A 19880-nucleotide genomic window follows, 5' to 3' on the forward strand; every position below is an offset into this window, starting at 1 on the left:
TCTAATCCACGTCAAACTCGCAGGGCTCCTCCGCTCATCAGATTGCGTGTTCTCATGCTCCATTATCGCGCGTGCGCTGCAGATACAGCTATCTGCATGGAGATAACTGCCCTTGCGCAACATGAGAACGCGAAAACGCTCCCATCTCACGCGCTCATCTCGACGCGTTCTCGTCTGAGCCGTCGAACCGCCTCACGCTGGGGGAGTCATTTGGGTCTCAGCACATATAAATAGGCCTGTGTTATGCGCTGTGGCCAATAACGCGCACGGATATTTTTGATAGCGAAAACCCAAACTCAACCGAAACCCGTTATCGCGTGGACGTGACTGTGCGGGGACCCGCCGAGTTCACGTGTTTCCTGCCTCAAATTGGGCTGTTTTAATGAAACGGAGCTCGACAGACGCCCCTGAACACGCACACGCACCGCCGGGCCTCGGCCCGAAGGGCTGCCACGCTGTTCACGTCCCGTGTCCAACGTGACTCACGTCCACGCCCATGGGCCGTGGTCGATCGGTGGAGGATAGCGCGCTTCAATTTGTAAATCGCCACAATCAGAGACCTCAGGGGGAAGCTCGTATCTTTTACAGAATCACTACAGCGCACAACCAGCGTTCACATGATCTCTGCCGCATTTCTACATGTTGCACAACACGCGTGCAAAGCCTCAAAGGACCCTAAAAAAGACCGGAGAGACGTCACTCAGAGAATGCATTGACAAATAAAAGGTCACAATAATCGGATGACAACTCAAATTATGAGTCGCTTTCCACGAATCATATCTTATGTGAAGTCTGGAGAACGTGTCATTTCTGCAAAGACCAAAACTTCAAAAAAGACAAACTCTGTGCACAGTTTCAAACCACGTGGTTGCCGCGGCAACTGCAGCTTCACCCCCTTCACACACTTTCCATTTACAACAGCCCGTAAAAACGGCACATCCTCCCTCACCGGTGACATGTGAGCGATAGCTATCAGTCAAAGAGGCTGAGACCTCCCTCCCTCAGCCCTCATAACTTCAGGCCCGATGTGACGGCTCTGGACTGAGGTCGCGTCCTGGCTGCGATGGGTCGGAGGCCGGCGCCGCTGTGTCTGCTCGTGTCCATCAGCGTTGTGTGTCTGCGTGGAGACTCTGCCACAGGTTGTGCCTCTTTATATAATACACACACCGTACCACAAGCTGAAGTCTGAAGTCCTATTATAACGATGGTTTATGACGATCCAGCAAAATATGTAAGTTTGTTCAGTTCATGAAGTAGTGTGAAGTAGTTACGACAGAATACGTGCAGTTTATTCATTTAACATGTACACGATGTGCTTAACTTTAAGGCAGTTATTGTTTTAATGGATCTCTACTAAAGCAACCTCTGAATGAGAGAAGTTGAGTCATATTTGTACAGTGCTTTATCAGAAATGTGACATCCAAGATATGAATAAATAAGTCACTATCTATAAATGGGGCACTTCGAGCCAGTTGTAAAGCGTGCTGTACATGTTAGGTGACCACGGTCTCCAGTGTGTGACCGACTACCTGCTCATCAACTGCTCGCTGAACCTGTCGCCGTCAGAAAACACCTCCTACTGGCTCCGTCTGCTGGAAAAATCAGTGGACGGGTGAGGCGCCGCTCCACGCGTTATCGGTGATTTCTGCTCCTGAACACGGTCGATGCGAGTCCTCTCCTCTCTCCGCTTCCTCAGAACGGTCCTCCTGTGTCCCCTGGCGAACGCATCCGGGCGTTCGTCCTGCTCCACCGGACGGTCGGCCGAGCACGAGCCCAAGCTGCTCATGGACATGTACAGCTTTGAGGTGTCGCTCTGCCACGGGCGACGCGGTGCCGCCGAGGCCTGTGAGGTCCTGGAGGAGAGGTTCCAGCCTGCGTTCAACAGTAAGCGGCGCGGCGTGTTCTCGCCCGCGCGCGCGCGTGTGTGTGTGTGTGTGTGTGAACGACGTGTGTCCTCCCCTCAGTTAAACCCAAAGCGCCCTGCTGCTTGGAGGTCACGCGCAACGCGAGCCGGCACCGCTTCGCGTGGAGGAGCACGTACGAGCAGTACAGCAGGTTCACCAACCTGGTCAACAGCTTCACGTACGAGCTGCACCTCTACAGGGGAGCGGCGCGCGTGAGTTCACGGCCCCCCGTGGTGATGTCCTTTGACCTCACTCGTCTGTTTGACTCATTCCACACCTCTCTCGCAGGACGCGTCACATAACATTACCACAGCCCAGACAGAATACTCTGTGGACGACCGGGTGTTGGCGCTGGACGGCGGGTACGCTGCCAAAGTTCGCTCCAGTCCCAACCAGGTGTTTTACGAGGGGCAGTGGAGCGAGTGGTCGGATGAGGTCCGCTGGAGGACAGAGGACGGTTGGTTCCTCCCAACGCCGCGCTCACGAACGCATCCTGGAGAGAGAGCAGCTCATGTTAAGTCTATGCGTGTCCACAGGTCCTTCGACGGACGCGCCGGTCGTCAGCCTCGCTAAGTGGCTATTCATCCCACTGTGGATGCTGTGTGTGCTGGCGCTGCTCGTCTTGCTCATGTGCCACGCTCCTCTTGGGAAGTAAGAGCCTGCCGCACGCACATTATCACAAATCCTCACAAATAGAAGGGATAATGTGTCATTGCTCACACTCACAGGTGGAAGGAAAGCGTCTTTATTCCAAATCCAGCTCCTTATTTCCACACTCTGTACAACAACTTCCAGGGGGATTTCAGGGTACGTTTCTAATTTTAAACAATTTCTCACATGTGAATATCTCCAAGCATCAATTTGATTCTAGAGCTGGGTGGTGACGCAAGGAAACACAGCCGACATGTTACCAGCAGAGGAAACACTTCGAATAGATACCCTGATCAAGAGTCCCGATGCCCAGGAGGACGAGCGGCAGGCACAGGGCTCCCACCAGCTGATGCCGGGCAGCGGATACAGCAACATAACCGGCCACATGTGTGAGGCGTCCCTCCCCTACACCGTGAGCAGCACGGCACCGCTGTCCGAGCCAGAGAGCTCACCGGAGGACGCGGGCGTCTCCGCTCAGTCGGGAAACCCCGCTGAGGGAGACTCCGGATGCTGGCTCTGCAGCAACACGTCTCTGGAGAAGGAGCCGGCGTGGTACTGCAACGATTACTGCACCCTGAGCGCCTTCCAGCAGCTGACGCTAGGCCCTAAAGAGCACCTAGGGGGGGCCGTGCACCCAAGGGATTATCCCGGTGAACGCCTGGAGGGAAGCGTGAATGTGGCTGTAAACAGCAGGAGCAGAATAAAGCCTGAAGTTGAATAATAGTTGGAAGACACGATGCATTAAAGCAACGATCGACAATCTGCTGTAGATGCTATGCTTTCATAGAATTTATGTGAACATATGTAAAGTTTTTCCAAAACATTTAACTGAATTGCATAAGAAATCAATGTAATAGCATCACACAAACCAATGTTTGATATTTTGTGTATCTCTACAGTATTTTACCCTAAATAAAGACGACCTAAATGTTTTGTAGAAACTTTTATTTACGCCAACACATACATGAACAAAGCACCATATAACCTTAGAGTCTGATACAGAAGTAAGCCTACCTGCCTCGGTCATTGTAGCCATTTTTATTTATTCCATAGCAAACACTCTGAATAACAAAAAGACAGCCAAGGCAGCAGATTCTATCATATATTACAGCATGCTGAATAGAAAACCTGGGAAAGAGAATTAGACAGAGCCATCTAGAGACACTAGTGAGATACAACAGTATAAAAGTGCCATTCATTATACAGCAGTTGAAATACTGACAATGAAATAAGCTAATTTTACATTTAAGGGGGGGGAATAAAAGAACAGACCCTGTGATAGAGCAAAAAAAACAAAAACAAAACAAACAAAGACATTGTCTTTCTTCAACAGTGATGACAGCCAGCTTGCATGGAGATGATGAAAATGGTACCGAGCTGTGTCCCTTGCACCACATAAGACAATTAACGTTTTTAAAGAAATTACCAGGGCGCCACAGCACCCGTCCCCTCCCGGCATTATGTGCCAACCGGCATTTAAGAACAAAAAAATGATAGGTCATAGGAGAGCGGGGTGGCACAGAATGTGTGGAGTTTAAATACAAGTCTTTAAGCGAGTCCCGATGTGAGAGGAGCACATTCATTGAGAGACTGAGCGGGGGAGGTGATTCTTGGTAAACCCTTCTGCCGCAGTGGAGCGAGTCTTCTGCCTTACGAGGGGGAGAACTTTTTGGCTTGTGCTCGAACTCTTTTTTCATATTCTACTCTGTTTTGGCTGAAACAGGAAAAAAAAAGCTGTGACCACGGGTCTTTATGAAACCAAGCTAAACAACTAGCTGGCTCTTAGGCTTAAAATGCATCAAAAATTAACAAATAGAATTCCCTATTTAATCTCAAACAGTATTTGAAATAATACACATCAAGCCCTTTTGTAAATACACACCCAGTCCTAACAGAACCTTGTCACAATACACTTCTTTCATTGCCAGACTGCGATCATTAATCCATACTGATCTAGTGTTCACATTCCGAATAGGACTGATGAAAACATTACAAGTCAAAAAATACCGGATGATTTGCTTGTGTAATGACGGAGTTTGATTTACCTTCTTTAAACAAACAAACAAACAAACAAACAAACAAACAAACAAACAAACAAACTAAAATAATTTCCAGTCACAATTCAAAATAAGGCAGGCTTGTATTCAAAGTAGAACCTGACTTTTGCACTGTTCTGGTGCATTACATATGAATATATAAAGTCTTGTCACTCACCAGTAGATTGTGTAAGCCTCTGCTTGGGCTGGATCCTGGATATTTGGCTCATTTAGGAGTTCCTGGATACCTAATAAGATCTGTACAATAAAGAAACCAAAAAGACATATTTGCAAATATTATGCATTAATTATTGCATTAAATAATCAGTGGAAAAATTAATTAAGATGTCTGTTTTCACTTGCACATTTCATAATCTGAACACATCCTAACACTGAACTATAACACTTGGCACACCTGTTTTATTGTGATGGCTGGTCTCCAGTCCTTATCTTCCTCTAGTATAGATAGGCATACTGTGCCTGATGGATACACATTTGGATGGAAGAGAGGAGGCTCAAATTTACCTGAAACCCATAAAAAAGCACTCATGTCTTAAATCCATTACTAATGCCAGACAAAGTTAACAACAGTTCAATATTATAGCCCCCCTCCCACCTACAGCATTAACATGGTGAGTTGGACTAAAAGCAGCAGCTTCTGTTGTTCAAATACTGTCCTAGCATTATATTATCATCCCTTTCAGACACTAAGAAATACAACTCAAGGAACCTGTTGCTGGACGCTAGACGTGAAGTAAATCTAAGTTCTAAATTGGCTGCAACAACCCCTATCCTGTGTGTGATGCACAGTCATGCATTGCTGTAGAGTTCTATTATTTTATACATCTGATAATTGTTAAAAATGTGAGCAGTGATAGCAATACTTTAATCTGAAGACAGATAAAACCTGGTAACTCACATTTTGGAGGTGAAGAAGGATAATCGTCCTTGAACAACATGCGCAACTTGAAGAGGCCGCCTTCCCACGGAGTCTAAAAAGACAGTGATGGGAAAAGCTCAGTCAAAAGGTCCCTGAATCAAACTGTTCATGTGCTTCAAACCCATTTTTATGATATAAAACACACAAAAATAAAAGTATGGTGTAATGAAGCGCCGTTGAATCCACACACACTTCGTTTGACACCTGTTATTGCTGCTATACAAGACAAAGACGCTTCACGTGCAACCAGACAAATACATTACCCCCTTCTTGCCAGGAATCGCACATTCCCAATTCATGAGATTCATGGTTCCATCTGGATTTTTTGTCGGTACAGCAACAAATCCCTGAAACATTGAGGGACAGAGTGTTCATCAGTTGAAACAATGGCACTGGAAGGCGTGGACACGGTGAAGGATGCTCCTTCAAAACACGCTACTTACAAAAGGATGGTCCTTCCGCCATGCCTTGCGCTCCTGGGCAAGCCGGCTCAATGCAATGCCTGACATGATGTGTCAACTCCTGCGGGGAAGGGTGTCAATAATACAAAACCACAGTTGGATTAGTGACTTATAAAGCCACTTAGTGACTCTAAATGGCTAATGGCTCCACATGTGCGTCATGTAAACACTGCTGCTTTTATCAGTCAGCTTTAAATTAACTAAACAACTCAAAATGATAGAGTGACTGTTAAGCAGCTGATGCTTGTGGCGTCTAGAGTAAAACATCCTCTACCAGTAATTACACCACAACAAGGTGGGCGTTTTCAGCTTTTTCCTAAAAGGAACGCACATAATTAGCTAGGTTCGACTGATCTGGACGTTTACTGATCCCACGTGAATTCTAAAAAGGTGACAGCAAGAACACGCGAAGGGGTGTAGCATCAGTGTCTCTAGCATGCTGGGTAATGGATCTCAATTAATCCACCACGTCTGATCATCTCTATGGCAACGCGGATCTAGATGGACTGACAACGAGAGCAGTGCAGCGAAACACCGCTAGCGATGACTATCAATGTTTGCATGCATCAAACTTCACAGCTGAGGAGCTGTTCTGTTAATACGCGACAAACGTGGGACGCGATGGGTGCCCAGCGTTCGTCTGTGCAACGAGCTTACAAGTAGCGGTCCTCGACACGTCGTGAAGCTAATGAGCTAGCCAAGTTAGCCAGTCCCTGTCTACCAAAACAGATTCCCCCCCGATTCGCACCTGGTGTAAACCCGGGCGGGCGTCGGGAAGCGGCGCCGACAACTCGTCTGTTTATGAGCGCGTTAGCGTAAAACTTGCTGTCCCCGCGAACGCCTACCAACTCAGCATCAAACCTATTTGTTCAGCAAGCTAGCCGGTTAGCTCCGTAAGCTAACTCATGTGCGCCAGAGTCGTGCAGTCACTGGCGCTGTTAGCGGCTGACACGGCCTGATGCAGCACAAAAATGCGCAATTCCAGTTGATTTTGACACAATTCTGCTCGTGAAAAAAGTGGTCTCTGCCTTTCCGGTGACGCTTAGTAATATCTACTCTAGCCTAGAAACAATGATAGGACTTATTGTGAAGGAATAACCAACATCACAACCCATTAAAGAATCGGGACAAAGAACGCCAGAGCTAAAGGCGCACATTTGTGCATTACCAAACTAGCGAAAATGGCGCAAACTGAAGCGGGCAAAATGTCATAATACACGACTAAATTATCACGTTCTGTAACCAAGGTGTACTCCTACCTTTCGGTATGGCTGTACTTTCTGTGGTAATTACACGAAACTAATTAATCGTGCTCAAATCCCCTTAAATCTTGTAAAGTTTCCCTCCTGAAAAACCACCCGCTCCGACTCAAGCCACCAGACACAGACACGGCAAAGCGAAACAGTCATATGTCGTTTACTTCCGCTTTTGCCTAAATAACAACATCACATTGAACTTATTTCTTTTAAAGTATAAAGTTATGCACGTGTCAGTAAATCGAACGAGGGTTTTATCTGGTTATATCGATCTTATTTTCAGTCATCTTTTGAGCAACTTGGTCCGTTATATAGAAATATTTACGATATTAGAAGCTAACTCCATAGAAGCCGTCGATTTCTTCGTCCGCCGTTTGGATTTCTAATATACATGTTTAGAAAAGTAAGCAATAAACTGTAACACACAATACAATTACAAATGAGGGTAATTGCTGTAAAGCGTTTATGACATAATTTTAGTAATATGTTCTATACCAGAACGGCGTAAGACAACTTATCAATGCGCGCAAATACGGATTTCTATCTTGTATGCTACGACATCTTTGCCTAGACGACCAACAGTTAACCCAGTCCGCTACGTTTGACAAATTAAACCACCGTATACGTGCAATTGCTTAGGTTATGCTAAAGGTTTCATAACAAATATGTATATAAACAAATTTTATCAAAGCACTTTTACAACCCCGTGTTATTAAACGAACAAAGTAAGGCTTCTCGCCTACATTTAATACAGGCATATTTACAGGCAGCTATGCCGGAATAACAAGTTCAGAGAAACGACACAAGAGGTCGCAACAGATCAACTATTAGATTGATTTTATCACGGCGTGAACGGCGGCTGAGTAGATCGGCACCGCCGAGCTGTGAAACGACAGGAACGGAAGAGCTTAAGGACCGATGGGGACGTATTGGAGTAGTAGTAATTAGTACAAGTTTAAATTTGTAAAGTAAGATGTTTGAAATTCACCAACGAAAAGGGAAGGATAGGGACACATCAACATATCTGTACTGAAGATTACAGATATTTATTTTCTAATCTTCTTCAATAAATGCGCACACACACACACATGAATGACAACATTTTATTGAATTTACCTTATGCAAGACCATATTGAACTGCCTCCATAACATCATACTCAGTTTGTACATTGTTATCATTGCATAAGATCATAATAGGAGTGACCTATGTAGTGATATGAGAATCTTATTGATGTTTTTGTTAGACTGAGGAAAAAATGGCACATTCAATCCCTCTGATTACAAGTGTGATCATATTCAATCATGCATTGCAGTGGTCTGTGGCTTATGACTTGTATGTAAAACAAACTGGGCACTTAAAAGTATTAGGCTACAGGTTTGATACGTTTATCTTAGACATAAAATTATTATTGTCAATGTGAAATGCTTAACCAGACACAAAGTGAATGGGAGATAAGGTAATCCAGCTGCTAAACAACAGAAGGTAAAACACCTCAGAAATAGACTATATCAAATAAGGTCAGAACTAAACCAACTAATCACAATCTCATTGCAGGAAAAAAAAATAATTAAAAGATGACCCAAAGGAACCTTGAACTCTGAACCAACACAGGTGACGTTTCATCATACTAAATGTGTGCTGAGGGTGCAAAGCAGATTGTCTACAACACTCAAGCATATAAATAGATAGAGTATCTAATGTCCATGTGAGTATTAGCTGAGTGGGGAGCGCTAGTTTCCACTGGTGCAGTCACACAGGTCAGACATGGTACCGTGTGTGAGGGAGTGCAAGACAGTACTTAATTGGAAGGCTTCAGAATACTATAGCAAATGTAAACATAGCCTAGCTCTGGCAGGAAAATCCAGTCTACTTCGATTAAAACTCTTCAGAAACTCTTTTCAGATCTCAAATTTTGCACTTTAAAAGCCCTTGTGTGTTCGTGTTTGTTTTATATATATTTTCATGTGTTTATCTAGACTAAAAAACATGCTATACTTGCTTCTGACTTTATAAAACGGTTTCGTCAAGTGTATATGTGAGTAAATGGAGGTTTTGTGTGTCATTAACAAGTATGTATGTACAAAGTGTGCCAGCGTTAAAAAAAAAGGTTACTCATCCCTGACGCTAAGATCAATGTGTACAATACACATAAGACATTGGATTTTGGTCTTCGGGGGGAAAAAAGGCAACACTAAATGATTCGTGAATATCCAACTTATCAAAACCACACATCAAACCTGAAAACAACTTTGTCTATATAAAAAGAAAGTGTTTTTAAAATGCGGTATTTACATCAACATTACAGGCTGTAAGCAATGTGCACAGTGTGGTTTCCACTGTAGTGCTTGTAATGCTGTGCCTGCAAAGGACACACATCAAAAATGCTCAGAAGAATCTATCGCAATGCAGGAAAATAACTAAAATATTCATTTGAAAACGTAACAGTCAACTTCATAGCCAGCCAAGAATAACTTTGTTTTTTTTTGTTTGTCAAAACATGCTCCAAGCATGTTCTCAGTGAAAGACACCATGTTCAGCATCAGCTGTTTCCGCCCTAACTGTGATCTTGGAGGAATCCTGTACAAACAATGCAAAACAGAAGTTAACGTTGTCAAGAGTCTCTAACTTTTTAAAAATCCAGTATAAACAACTTCTATTTCAAGTTGTGTTCTATACAGTGTACAAAATGTGCAGTTTTCTTTAAGAGTTAAATATTAATATTGACTTTGTTATTTACATCAAAACAAAAGCCCCTACAAACTGAGAGTCCCTCACCACTGCTGTTAAACTAATATTTGCCCTCAAAAAAAAAAAAGATCTTAAACAAGTTAAACAAACCAACTAGTGACCGAGCAGAACTCAGTGGTGGAAGAAATCAAAACAAACAACTGAAAGGCTCGAAGCTGAGATGTCACCAGAGGACACGGATGATTGATGATTTACAACTGAAAAACTTAGTTTTTTGGCAGTTCATTTCAGATTCATAACCACAAGGACATCGCAAACTAAATGTAGGTAAAGAATCTATGACGGACTGAATGTGACACTTATATTTTAGTAGAAAGAAGCTGTATGCAGAAAATCAAAACATGGAGACGTTAAAGGTCGCATTAAATACCTAAATGATGTTTAAATGACAAGCATCCTGCATCAGCGTCTGTTGCATCACTATGATCTGTCTAGGTCATTTACTCGTCATCAGTTAAAGCCTGTCATACTTTATCCTTAAGTTCTGGTGACAGTTTGTTATCTGACCACGATTAATAACGGAAAAAAAAGCTGCTGCGTAGCTGGGATGCTCATGACCAGCAATAGAACAGTCTGAAATATTAGAGAAAACATTACTAATTTGTTTTAGGGATGAAATTCACTAAATTATAAATATGCAATTCCCTTTTTACCATCTCTAAAAAATGATTGAGTTTGATACTTTTGACTTATAAAAGACCACACTGATCTCTTAACCAGACCCTTGAGTTGAAGGATACAAGAATCAACGCAACAGCGGACCCTGAGTGAATCATTGGCCTTGTTGACGGCCATATTTTATAGCATAAAACATTTGTTTGTAGCATACAATTCCTCACGTTCAATTAGAAAAACAAAACCGCCGCAAAAAAGAAGAAAAAAAAAAAGGTCCAGTTCAAATGTACAGGCACAAATTGTCAGTAAACATACTTATTTACATTAAAAAGAATAAAAACAAAACGGAGGGAAACAACCAATAAATGTGCCCTCCTTTTTAAATCTACATTGTGCCCGACGTTCTTACAAAGATGATATGTTTGCATCATAACACCTGGAGCTCATAATACTGAGTCTTCTTCACATGCGGGAACCCCGTTCCTGAAGAATCTGCAGGACCAAAACACAACAACACACTGTGAACATCTCCAACTCTACAGTCGGCAGCGTTTGAAAAGCCTTATTAAACTCGTTAGCTCTGTTTGTGCAGCGCACCCTCGCTCCCAGTCAGAAGCAGCCGCTGTAGGCGCTGGCTTAGACAGACTCTAAATAGGATGCAGAGAAAAAAAAAATATGGGCGCGAGAGAGAGGAAAAGAAGATGTTGTGCAAGAAAACTATGCAGTATGTGGTTCCCTTAAAAAGCATGGGACACTGTCATGTGGGATCAACCTGGGTGAAGCAAACACTCGACTGAAGCCGACCACAGCACAGCTGAGCACGGGTCATACTGAATTGTAAACTTCCTTCACCCAGTTCTCGTGCAGCGCTCCAAAGCCGGATCGCTGCACAACAACAGGCTGAACAGAAAGAAGCAGGCAGCGACTACATCCCCTCATTCAGCATCGCCGAATGAGGGGATGTTATGAGTCAAGCTGCTTCAGCTGATGATTCAGCTACTCACCATTAACCGAGGTTCTGAGGGTCGGATTTAAAGGCTGAAATAAATACAGCTCATAGCTCCTGGTTCCTGAGAACTTCACCTGCCGCAAGTGACTCAGGAACCATCGGGCTTTGGCTTGGAGCGATCAGAGCCGATGAGCCTGGCTTCAGTGCATGAGGCGGCTTCAGTCGTGTACGGGCAGAGGGACGACCTAGGAAGCGGTGACTGAGGGACTAAGAGCTGTTGAGCGCTCACCAACGAGCTAAAAGTGCTCAACCCTAATCAGACTCATTCATTTCGTAATCCGTCTCTTCGTCCTCAGTCTGAGCAACATGCAGCATGCAAATGGCACAGAAGACAAGACAGGCGTGTTGGAAAAAAAAAAACACGACAGAAATGAATGGATGTAGAAAACGTTGGGGAAGAGACCAAGGAAACGCAGCTACTGGGTCATGTTTAACAACCACATTTATGACCTGTATGCAAAACTCAATATGCAAAACACACACACACACACTTACCTTCGCCTTCTCACTGGGCTCACTGTTGGTCCCATATGATTGATTGTGCAGCTCCTTGGAGACTACACACAGGAACTCGGCTTGGTCTTCGTTTCCGTAGTTGTAAGAGGAGCCTATGCTGACAAGCTAAAGAGACACGAGAACAGAGCACAGGGGAAGGATTACCCTTAGACTGATGAGCGGAGGCAAGAAGTGGGTTACCCGTGGTGGGAAAACAAGTTCAAATAAAGAAGCTGCCGACCCAAACACGGAGCAGAGAGAGTCTACAGCCTCCTGCAACTTACACTTAAGGCTTTTCAATAATTAAACAGTCCTTTCAGACAAGTTTGACTAATTAGGCACAGCCCAAGAGTTCATAAAGGGTAATCAATCATAATTAATAATTAAAGATGGGATGATTAACGTGCATATTTTCCCTCTTGATTCATTTAAAGCATAAAATGTGAGACCAGACCAACTTGGAGCCCAATTTAAATAAGTGTTAATCGAGTTCCACAAATAAATGCTATATTTAAAAAACCTAAATTCTATATCAGTGCATTTCTAAAAAACAAAAACAAAACTATTCAAATAGTGTTTTTACTTCCTGCTGACATCAAATAGAAGTTATAAAGTGGCAAACCGAAAACTGGGTCATCAGATCAATAACAAAAATAATCAGTGAGTTACAGGAATAAACTGATAAAAGAAAACAGGGCACAAACACATGAATGGGGAAAGAAAAAAAAAAAAAAAAGATGAGCAGATACTGAGGGACTCAATCACAGGAAGCAAACATGCCGGCTGAAAATCAATGAGAAACTGCAGATCAGTCGGCTGTACTCCGATAAGGAGCAGCTTTCCTAACATTGACCACCAGGACCCAGGTGAACAACACAACTAAATGCTACTGTTTCTAGCTCCTGAACTACTTCTAGGGTTTAACTACAATAAAAAGGAAACCAGGACGGACGAAGGCGCTATCACTTTCAGGTGAATCTCGTGAACTGGGAAGAACAGCTCTTCTTCCTGAACGATCCTGCTGCTCAGGTGCAGGTTACTTCTACACTGTGTGCTCAGGTGTGCATGTTCAGACACGCACCACCTCATTAAGCAGAGCCGCTGCCAGAGACTTGTTGTCAGGCGCTCGCTCGTACACTACAGCATGAACGCAGCAAAAAAAAAAAAAAAGAAAATACACAGAAGAGCAAATAATGGGACTTTAGCTGCCGTGGAGCAACAGATACTAAACCCTGGGCCTTTGAGCGTCCAATACACCTGAATCAGAAGAGAAATTAAATGAAAAACGCCTGACTGACGGCAGCACAAGCTCATCTTCCCAAAAGGCTCCTCCATTGCAGAGTTTGCATAGGGAGTGTTTCTAGTTTCCCATCTGACCTGTATAAGGAGATTAATGAAACTCCGGCGATGCATCATCATAAAAGGCCGATCCCGATAGTCAAACATGTGGCTTTTGGATTAGAAGAATTACACTGCACGCATTAGCTGAACACAACCCCTCTGGTCGACGTCACGATATTCCCTCAGAACTCCGATCCATTTCTCTCAGCCGCTAAAACTTTTTTTTTTTTTTTTTTAGACTTCAACAACAACAACAAACAGCACTATTTTACAGCGTAGCCCCTCAAACGGCCGAGCGCCTACGAGCAGGAAACAGAAAGCTGTCGACAAACTCGAACCGTGAAAGCTGTTCAAATCAAATAAAACCACACACGGAAAATAAAGATGTCATGTTCTCTTCATCTCAGTGGTGAGCAGGCAGTAGAAATGAACACTGAAAACAACTGAAATAATAACCAACAGCTGTGTGTGTACTTGGGACAAACAATGGCCAACGGGGTGCGTATAGACATGAGGACCATGCAGTGACCAGCCCGTGGACAGAAAGTTGTGGGACACACCTCTCCGCTGTTGTTTGGCAAAGCAGACTCTTCTCCCTTCACCTCCCTTGACACAATCAGCAGAAACTCTGACTGGTGGGCCCGCCCGTAACCTATACTGACAAGCTGCAACGACCAATCAGAGCACAGAAGGGATGCCCCGGATCATGTATGCGCACATTGAGAAAGATGCGATTTGCTGTTGGGCTGTGGAGCGTTCAGGAGCCGACTCTTCGGGGGGGGGTGGGTCGATGTGAGCGCAGCGCGGTGGGTGAAGCACACGAAGGGCGGAGCGGCGGCTTGGGGGCGGGGCTAGTTACCTGCTCGAACTTCCAGCCGTCGGACATGGTGGACACCATCTGTGTCAGCTCCTCCTCCTGGCACTGGAGCACCCGGTACACGTGCTTCACCGGGATCTGAGGAGGAAGATGAGGATGAGGATGGAGGGACAAGAACAAGGCAGTCAGAGCAATGGAAGAGTCACGGAAACCATTTCACCTGTGATGTTTTGCAGTCGCGTTCCCTGATCTTGTCCTTGATGAGCTTTATTAATGATGTGATGTTGTAGAATTCAGCTTCTTCTAACACACCTTAAAAAAAAAAGTTAAAAACATAAATGGATTTACCTAAAGCAGCTGGGTTTTGGTGCGCAGACATCCATTATAACCCACACAGACATTACCTTCCTCTGCCAGGTCCCTGTTAAGCACCAGTTTGCCATGCCTCAAGTAGTTCAGCACTGGCCCAAAGTACGTGGGGTCTCTGTCTATGAGATAGGCACCTGTTTCATCCTGGAAAGGAAAAATAAAACATTATAAACATTATATCTACTTCTGATAGAACCTCTATAAGGCTTTAGGAGACGTGTGCACACGGCGCGGCACAAATACAATAGCTCTGGGATATCGCTTCACTATCCCCACGGGCCCTGGGTTTGATCCCGATTCCTTCACAAGCAACGGGTATTCCCCTATTTCTGGAAGCGCTGCGATTAGACCATCTTTAGGGAACCGACGGCGAAAACAATTAGAGCAGAACAGAAGAGGATTCAGAGCAGCGGGCCGCGTCCACCGAGGGAAAGCACCTTCGCATACGTCCCACAATTAAGAGTCTCCACCGATACGACGACGGAGCTCAAATGTTAACACAACGTGACACTTTAGCGAGTCGAACTCGCGTGACGCGTTAAAACGCTCATCGCACAAGGAAAGGCCTTCAGCGAATTCAGCGCCGGGCCTCGAACGCTGCGGGATGTTTGACTTTGCGAGTTTGTAGTTCCAGGACGAGCGTTTGCAGCAAAGCAGATCCGTCCTGCGCCTGACGTGACTTAACCCAGGACACGGCTGCATCATCACACACAAACACACAGCCGTGAGCAAACCTCTAAAACGCGTGTGCATTCAAAGCTGGCCGTGCTTCACATGTCCACAGACTTCGCTCAGACCTCATTAGTCTTTCCAATAATGAGAGGCGAAGTCCCAGTGCACTCTCTTTTGTAATGAATCTCCCAACCCTCCTGGCTGGATGACCTCCTTTCCAAAAGGAAAAAAAATATCCCACGGTAACCCAGGGGAGCGCTATTCTGGTCCCAGTGTCCTGTGTCACTTCTTTACTTTGTGTCGACGCCGATGTTTGAGCAGAAGTACAGGTGGACGCTTGAATCGCAGCATCACTGGTATTAATAAGACCTGAGCTGTGTAACAGACTATAAAAATAAACTACTGCACACAGCATAAAAAAACCAAACACATACGAGACGTTACTATACTTATTAACACTGACGTAAACTTTCAGTTGCGTCTTCGCTGGGCACATGCGTCTGCAGAGCACTGGAGGTGACGGTGACCCAGTTCAGAGGACGGATGGATATAGAGGCTCTAACTTGGTCCCGTGTACACAGAGGGGACAAGGTTTTTAATTAAAAACAAAAGACGGCATCTCTGGGGGCCCGGGCGAGGGAGCACTAGGCAACAGACAGAGGAGCGGGGGAAGGAGCAGGGCTGCTGCGAGGTACCGTCTAAAAGGAGCTGGGCTCAAGTACTCGGATGAAACGCTACAAAATTTAACAGCTTTAAAAGTGCAGCTAGAGAAAGCTGCCCCCACCAGCAATGCTAGTTTATCATCCACGAACATGCAGTAAAGGCTAAAGTCCATCAGTGAGCGGCAATAGTCTGCAGTCAGACAGTAAAGCTCCAGTGGTTCCATGTATTCGATGAGATGAAACCGATACGCCCACACGTGACAACCTGCAGACATGGGCCGGCTCAGCCCACGACGCGGCCTTTGGTGGTTTGATCTTGCAAAACTATTCAAAACTACAGCCGTCCGCCCACAGGGGAAACTTAAACGGGCATGACATCAGGTGCATTCGCACTGAACGCGACAATGGATGTAAATTAGGGTTTTTGAGAACTGTGGCTCCCGCAACAGCGCGCTCCAACTCCATTCCTCCCCTGCACACAATACGCATCCTCCCGCAGGAAATACCACGGTGTCCCACCCTCCGAGCGCCTGGTGTCCAGCGGGGCTTTCTGCAGGATTCAACCAAAGTCAGGCCCAAATGCAATGAAAACAGTACAGGAGCAGCAAAAAGTAATGCATATTCTATTTTGCTCATCACAATTAAGAGAGAAATCTACACGAAACCCTGCTCGGCCTTCACTGCCATGAAGCCGATCACCAGCCCTGTGCAAAACACTGCTTAAAGACGTTGCAGTGGATCTTGGGAGTCATGTGACTGTAGCTACTTAGTCAAGTGGAAGCCTGATCCTTGTAGAGTAGGAGTCAGGAGTCCCTCCGGAGTACATGCAGTAATGGCATAGTCAAAGAGGGCTCCATCTTTTAAATAATACACACACCACATCAAAGCTTTATTTCATGAGATGTCTCTTATTTCGAAAGCTGGAACACCGGGGGGGAAAGAAAAGTTTGTTTGATTCTTAGTGAAAGAATCAGGCAGTCATTCGAATGACTACTATCAGCTTGGCCAAGCAGCACCACTGCACGTTTTCCTTTTAAAAATATTTAAAATAGTGAAAATAATGAACAGCTCTGCTTTTAGACGTCCGCTAAAACATTTGCTGTCGAGACCGAGAGGCCGTTAAGAAGCTTCACAGCAAAGCTGGAAAATCACTGCATCCCGACCCGACAGGAGGAGAATGGGGAAGCGCGTCGGAATAAGAATCTAGCTGGGATTTGCTGTATCAAGGCCTGGAGTGAGCCATCAAATTCAAACGTTTCTGTTTTACGGAGCATGAAACTATGTCAGCGTTACTTCAGAACGACGAAGATCATGAGATCAGCCTCGAGTCGCACCTCAACCGGCTCAAGGAGCCCGCGGTTAATCCAGGAATATGGAGCAGCAGGACACAATTTCACTGTTAAATATTTACATTGCCTCCCACAGTGTGCGCAGGCACGATATGCAGGCTGCATCCAGCCACATTTCCTCACACGCGCTGCAGAGAGAGACCTCCATCAGGCAGCAAATGGATATGAATATGAAAAGAATAAAATGTTGAAAGGACAAGAATCCTTTGTGATGGAGCGCTTGAAAAATTGATGCGGCTCTCAGAGCTGGAAAGCTGCGTCTCGGGCTTGAGTGGCCGAGAGCCGAGTAGTTGGAGAGTTGTGAGCAATAAAATCTCATCTAGGCAGAAAATGACAGGAGGGTAGATGATGATTAGTGCACATATCTCAGCTTATAGATAAAACAGAGAGTGTGACACTTGAGCCTCAACTAGCAAACTTAGAATGATGCAATGATAGCAAGACTTCAGCTTGCGCCATTTAAAAAAATAAATCGGATTAAAACAACTTAGAAAGAGAAACTGAAGTAATTCCAATCAAATAGCATTTTATTATGGCTGTGCACATGACAGCGCTTCGTCCCTGTTCTACCCCCATGTGCAAAACAGGCTCCAGTCAACAACATGAATAATGCAGCTCTCCTCAAGAGTCCTGCCGAAGCACGTCAGCCTGCGTGACTGAGGACGGAGCCACACACTTCCTTCTCGGAGAAACACAATACCGCATATGCCTAAAAACTGCGCTTTTCAACCGATCTGTCACTCTGCAGGGCTTCAACGCTCACATAAAGGCCGGTGTTATGCAAAAAAGGGGGGGTGGGGGGTCTATTTGGCTCAGCTGCAAATAAAAAAAAATAAGAAAAGGAGATGAAATCATGTCAGCACATACACAGTGGCGAGTGAAATTATATCTAATAAAAACCTGCCTTTTACTGGGAGTGATCTTGATGCCGACTGCCTGCTGGGGAGAGGTACATTAAAGGCTTGAGAGTCTAATACACACTTAAGACAAAGGATTGCGATGCACTGATCCTTGCTCATGGGAGGATAAACTGGCAAAAAAAGCAAGCTGATTATTCAGAGATTAAGACATTTGCGTGGAAATGGGCAGCGGCGGGTTAGAGTGTCACCTTCGAGCAGAGGTTCGGCTTCACGTGCGCGTCGACGACTCAAAAGGGAGAAATTGGGGCAGAATGTGAACAGTGCGATGAAAATCTGAGCGTGTCACGCGGGCGGGCGATGCGAGAGCGTTGCGCTTGACACAACTGGGGGCCGCGCAGGACTTTACAGTGACAGATGGGCGAGCGGAGAGAAGTGGAGCCATTGATAGAAACGCATGACCTCATCCCCGGCAGCACCTAACTCCACTTGGCAGTGACTTATGTGCTCATTAGCGGAGCTTCATGCCAGCACAGACCGATTACTGCAGATCAAACCGGGCCAAGTACCAGACCAATGCAAAAAGGTCTGCGTGGTGTAAAATGGTTTTAAATGCGAGAAACACGTCACTAGTTTAAATACATTATCGTAAAGATTTAGGATCAACCGTGGCTTTTGTTTGACACCTCGACGTGTGCAACGCATCGGCCTCGGATGGGGAAAGTTTTCAACTCCTGTAAAGGTCGCTAAAGTTCGACGAAACGACTCAACGCCCGTGGCGCGAGCTGGTTCTTCACGCCGCACACCCGAGCCGGCACCGGACCCGACGTTCGGTGCCGTTCGGGTCCATATTAACGAGTGAAACGCGCCAGCTAGCAGCGGGACCGTATGTCATGTGGTGACTGTCGGAATCTAGCTAGCTCGGCGCGCTAACGCTGGCTAGCCGCAAAAAGCAAGTGGCTAATGCGATAAATATGGATCTCGGCATAGGCGGGGGCCAGAGTGAACGGGCCGGTACCCGGAACCATCTGCCGTCGTAGCGAGCGTTCACAAGCAGTTTTAAAATTGAGTTAATCAAGCAGCCACGGTCGCAGCTGCAGGGCTAACTAGCTCGACTAGCTAAGCAGTTACCTTATCGGAGTCGAGCTCGGGGTCAGCTTGGCTCAGTCTGTACAGAAACGACTTGGGATCTCGACACAGCGTCTGTCTCGTTGTCAAAAAATACGTGCCGCCGACGTTCAGTCGGATCCACTTGGACGCTCCGACCGCGGCCGCGGCGCTCCTCTCCGCCGAAGAATGGGCCAGACATCTCCGGTGAACGGAGCCGCTCGTCTCGGAGATATTTTCCGCCATCCCTCTCCCGTGTCTCCTCCGCCCTCGCCGCTGCTCTGCGCTGCTCTGCGCTGCTCTGCTCTGTCTGCGCGGCGGACAGGAAATATCTACAGCTGCAGCCACCAACTTGGGCTCCGCGACTCACGCAGAGCGGGCTGCCAGCGCCGCGGCCACTCCTACTGACCCACTCCGCGGCGGACGCTCGCGTGGGTCCCTCCGGGGGAAAGAGGAGCCGCGCTTCAAGGGGGATCCACGAGGTTTATATTGATTGGAAGGGACTTGCGTTGAAGCGCTACAGTAGATGTTGTAATGATACACATTCCGTTTTATGATCAACTGCACTAAAGTACAGAGCACGAAGTTGA

General features: G+C 45.8%; 3 protein-coding genes across 5 annotated transcripts; 1 reads left to right on the plus strand and 2 right to left on the minus strand.

The window, feature by feature from the left end:
• Nucleotides 1–731: 731 nt before the first annotated feature.
• On the plus strand, nt 732–3488 carry LOC114845718 (interleukin-21 receptor). Its single transcript, XM_029134082.2, has 8 exons — nt 732–1139; nt 1498–1612; nt 1697–1884; nt 1965–2116; nt 2193–2361; nt 2441–2555; nt 2633–2711; nt 2776–3488. The coding sequence occupies exons 1-8, from the start codon at nt 1064–1066 to the stop codon at nt 3274–3276; spliced, it is 1395 nt and encodes a 464-aa protein (XP_028989915.1). The 5' UTR covers nt 732–1063; the 3' UTR covers nt 3277–3488.
• On the minus strand, nt 3484–7410 carry ube2ib (ubiquitin-conjugating enzyme E2Ib). Of its 2 annotated transcripts, none has more exons than XM_029134127.3 (7): nt 7252–7410; nt 5975–6053; nt 5795–5878; nt 5511–5583; nt 5007–5116; nt 4770–4849; nt 3484–4269 (listed from the first exon to the last, which is right to left on the minus strand). In XM_029134127.3, the coding sequence occupies exons 2-7, from the start codon at nt 6038–6040 to the stop codon at nt 4206–4208; spliced, it is 477 nt and encodes a 158-aa protein (XP_028989960.1). In that variant the 5' UTR covers nt 6041–6053; nt 7252–7410; the 3' UTR covers nt 3484–4205. The 2 variants fall into 2 exon arrangements, with proteins under 2 accessions (XP_028989960.1, XP_028989961.1); XM_029134128.3 differs by lacking the exon at nt 7252–7410 and adding an exon at nt 6741–7204.
• A 927-nt stretch (nt 7411–8337) lies between these two features.
• On the minus strand, nt 8338–19784 carry kctd5b (potassium channel tetramerization domain containing 5b). 2 transcript variants are annotated; one of them, XM_029134118.3, is made up of 7 exons: nt 19315–19784; nt 14679–14787; nt 14495–14586; nt 14317–14412; nt 14018–14122; nt 12117–12242; nt 8338–11104 (listed from the first exon to the last, which is right to left on the minus strand). In XM_029134118.3, exons 1-7 carry the CDS (start codon nt 19534–19536, stop codon nt 11075–11077), a joined length of 780 nt encoding a protein of 259 aa, XP_028989951.1. In that variant the 5' UTR covers nt 19537–19784; the 3' UTR covers nt 8338–11074. The 2 variants fall into 2 exon arrangements, with proteins under 2 accessions (XP_028989951.1, XP_028989952.1); XM_029134119.3 differs by lacking the exon at nt 14018–14122 and having other exon boundaries at nt 19315–19774.
• Between the last annotated feature and the right edge of the window lie 96 nt (nt 19785–19880).

This window comes from Betta splendens, chromosome 19, assembly GCF_900634795.4.
Source record: "Betta splendens chromosome 19, fBetSpl5.4, whole genome shotgun sequence".
NCBI lineage: Eukaryota > Metazoa > Chordata > Actinopteri > Anabantiformes > Osphronemidae > Betta > Betta splendens.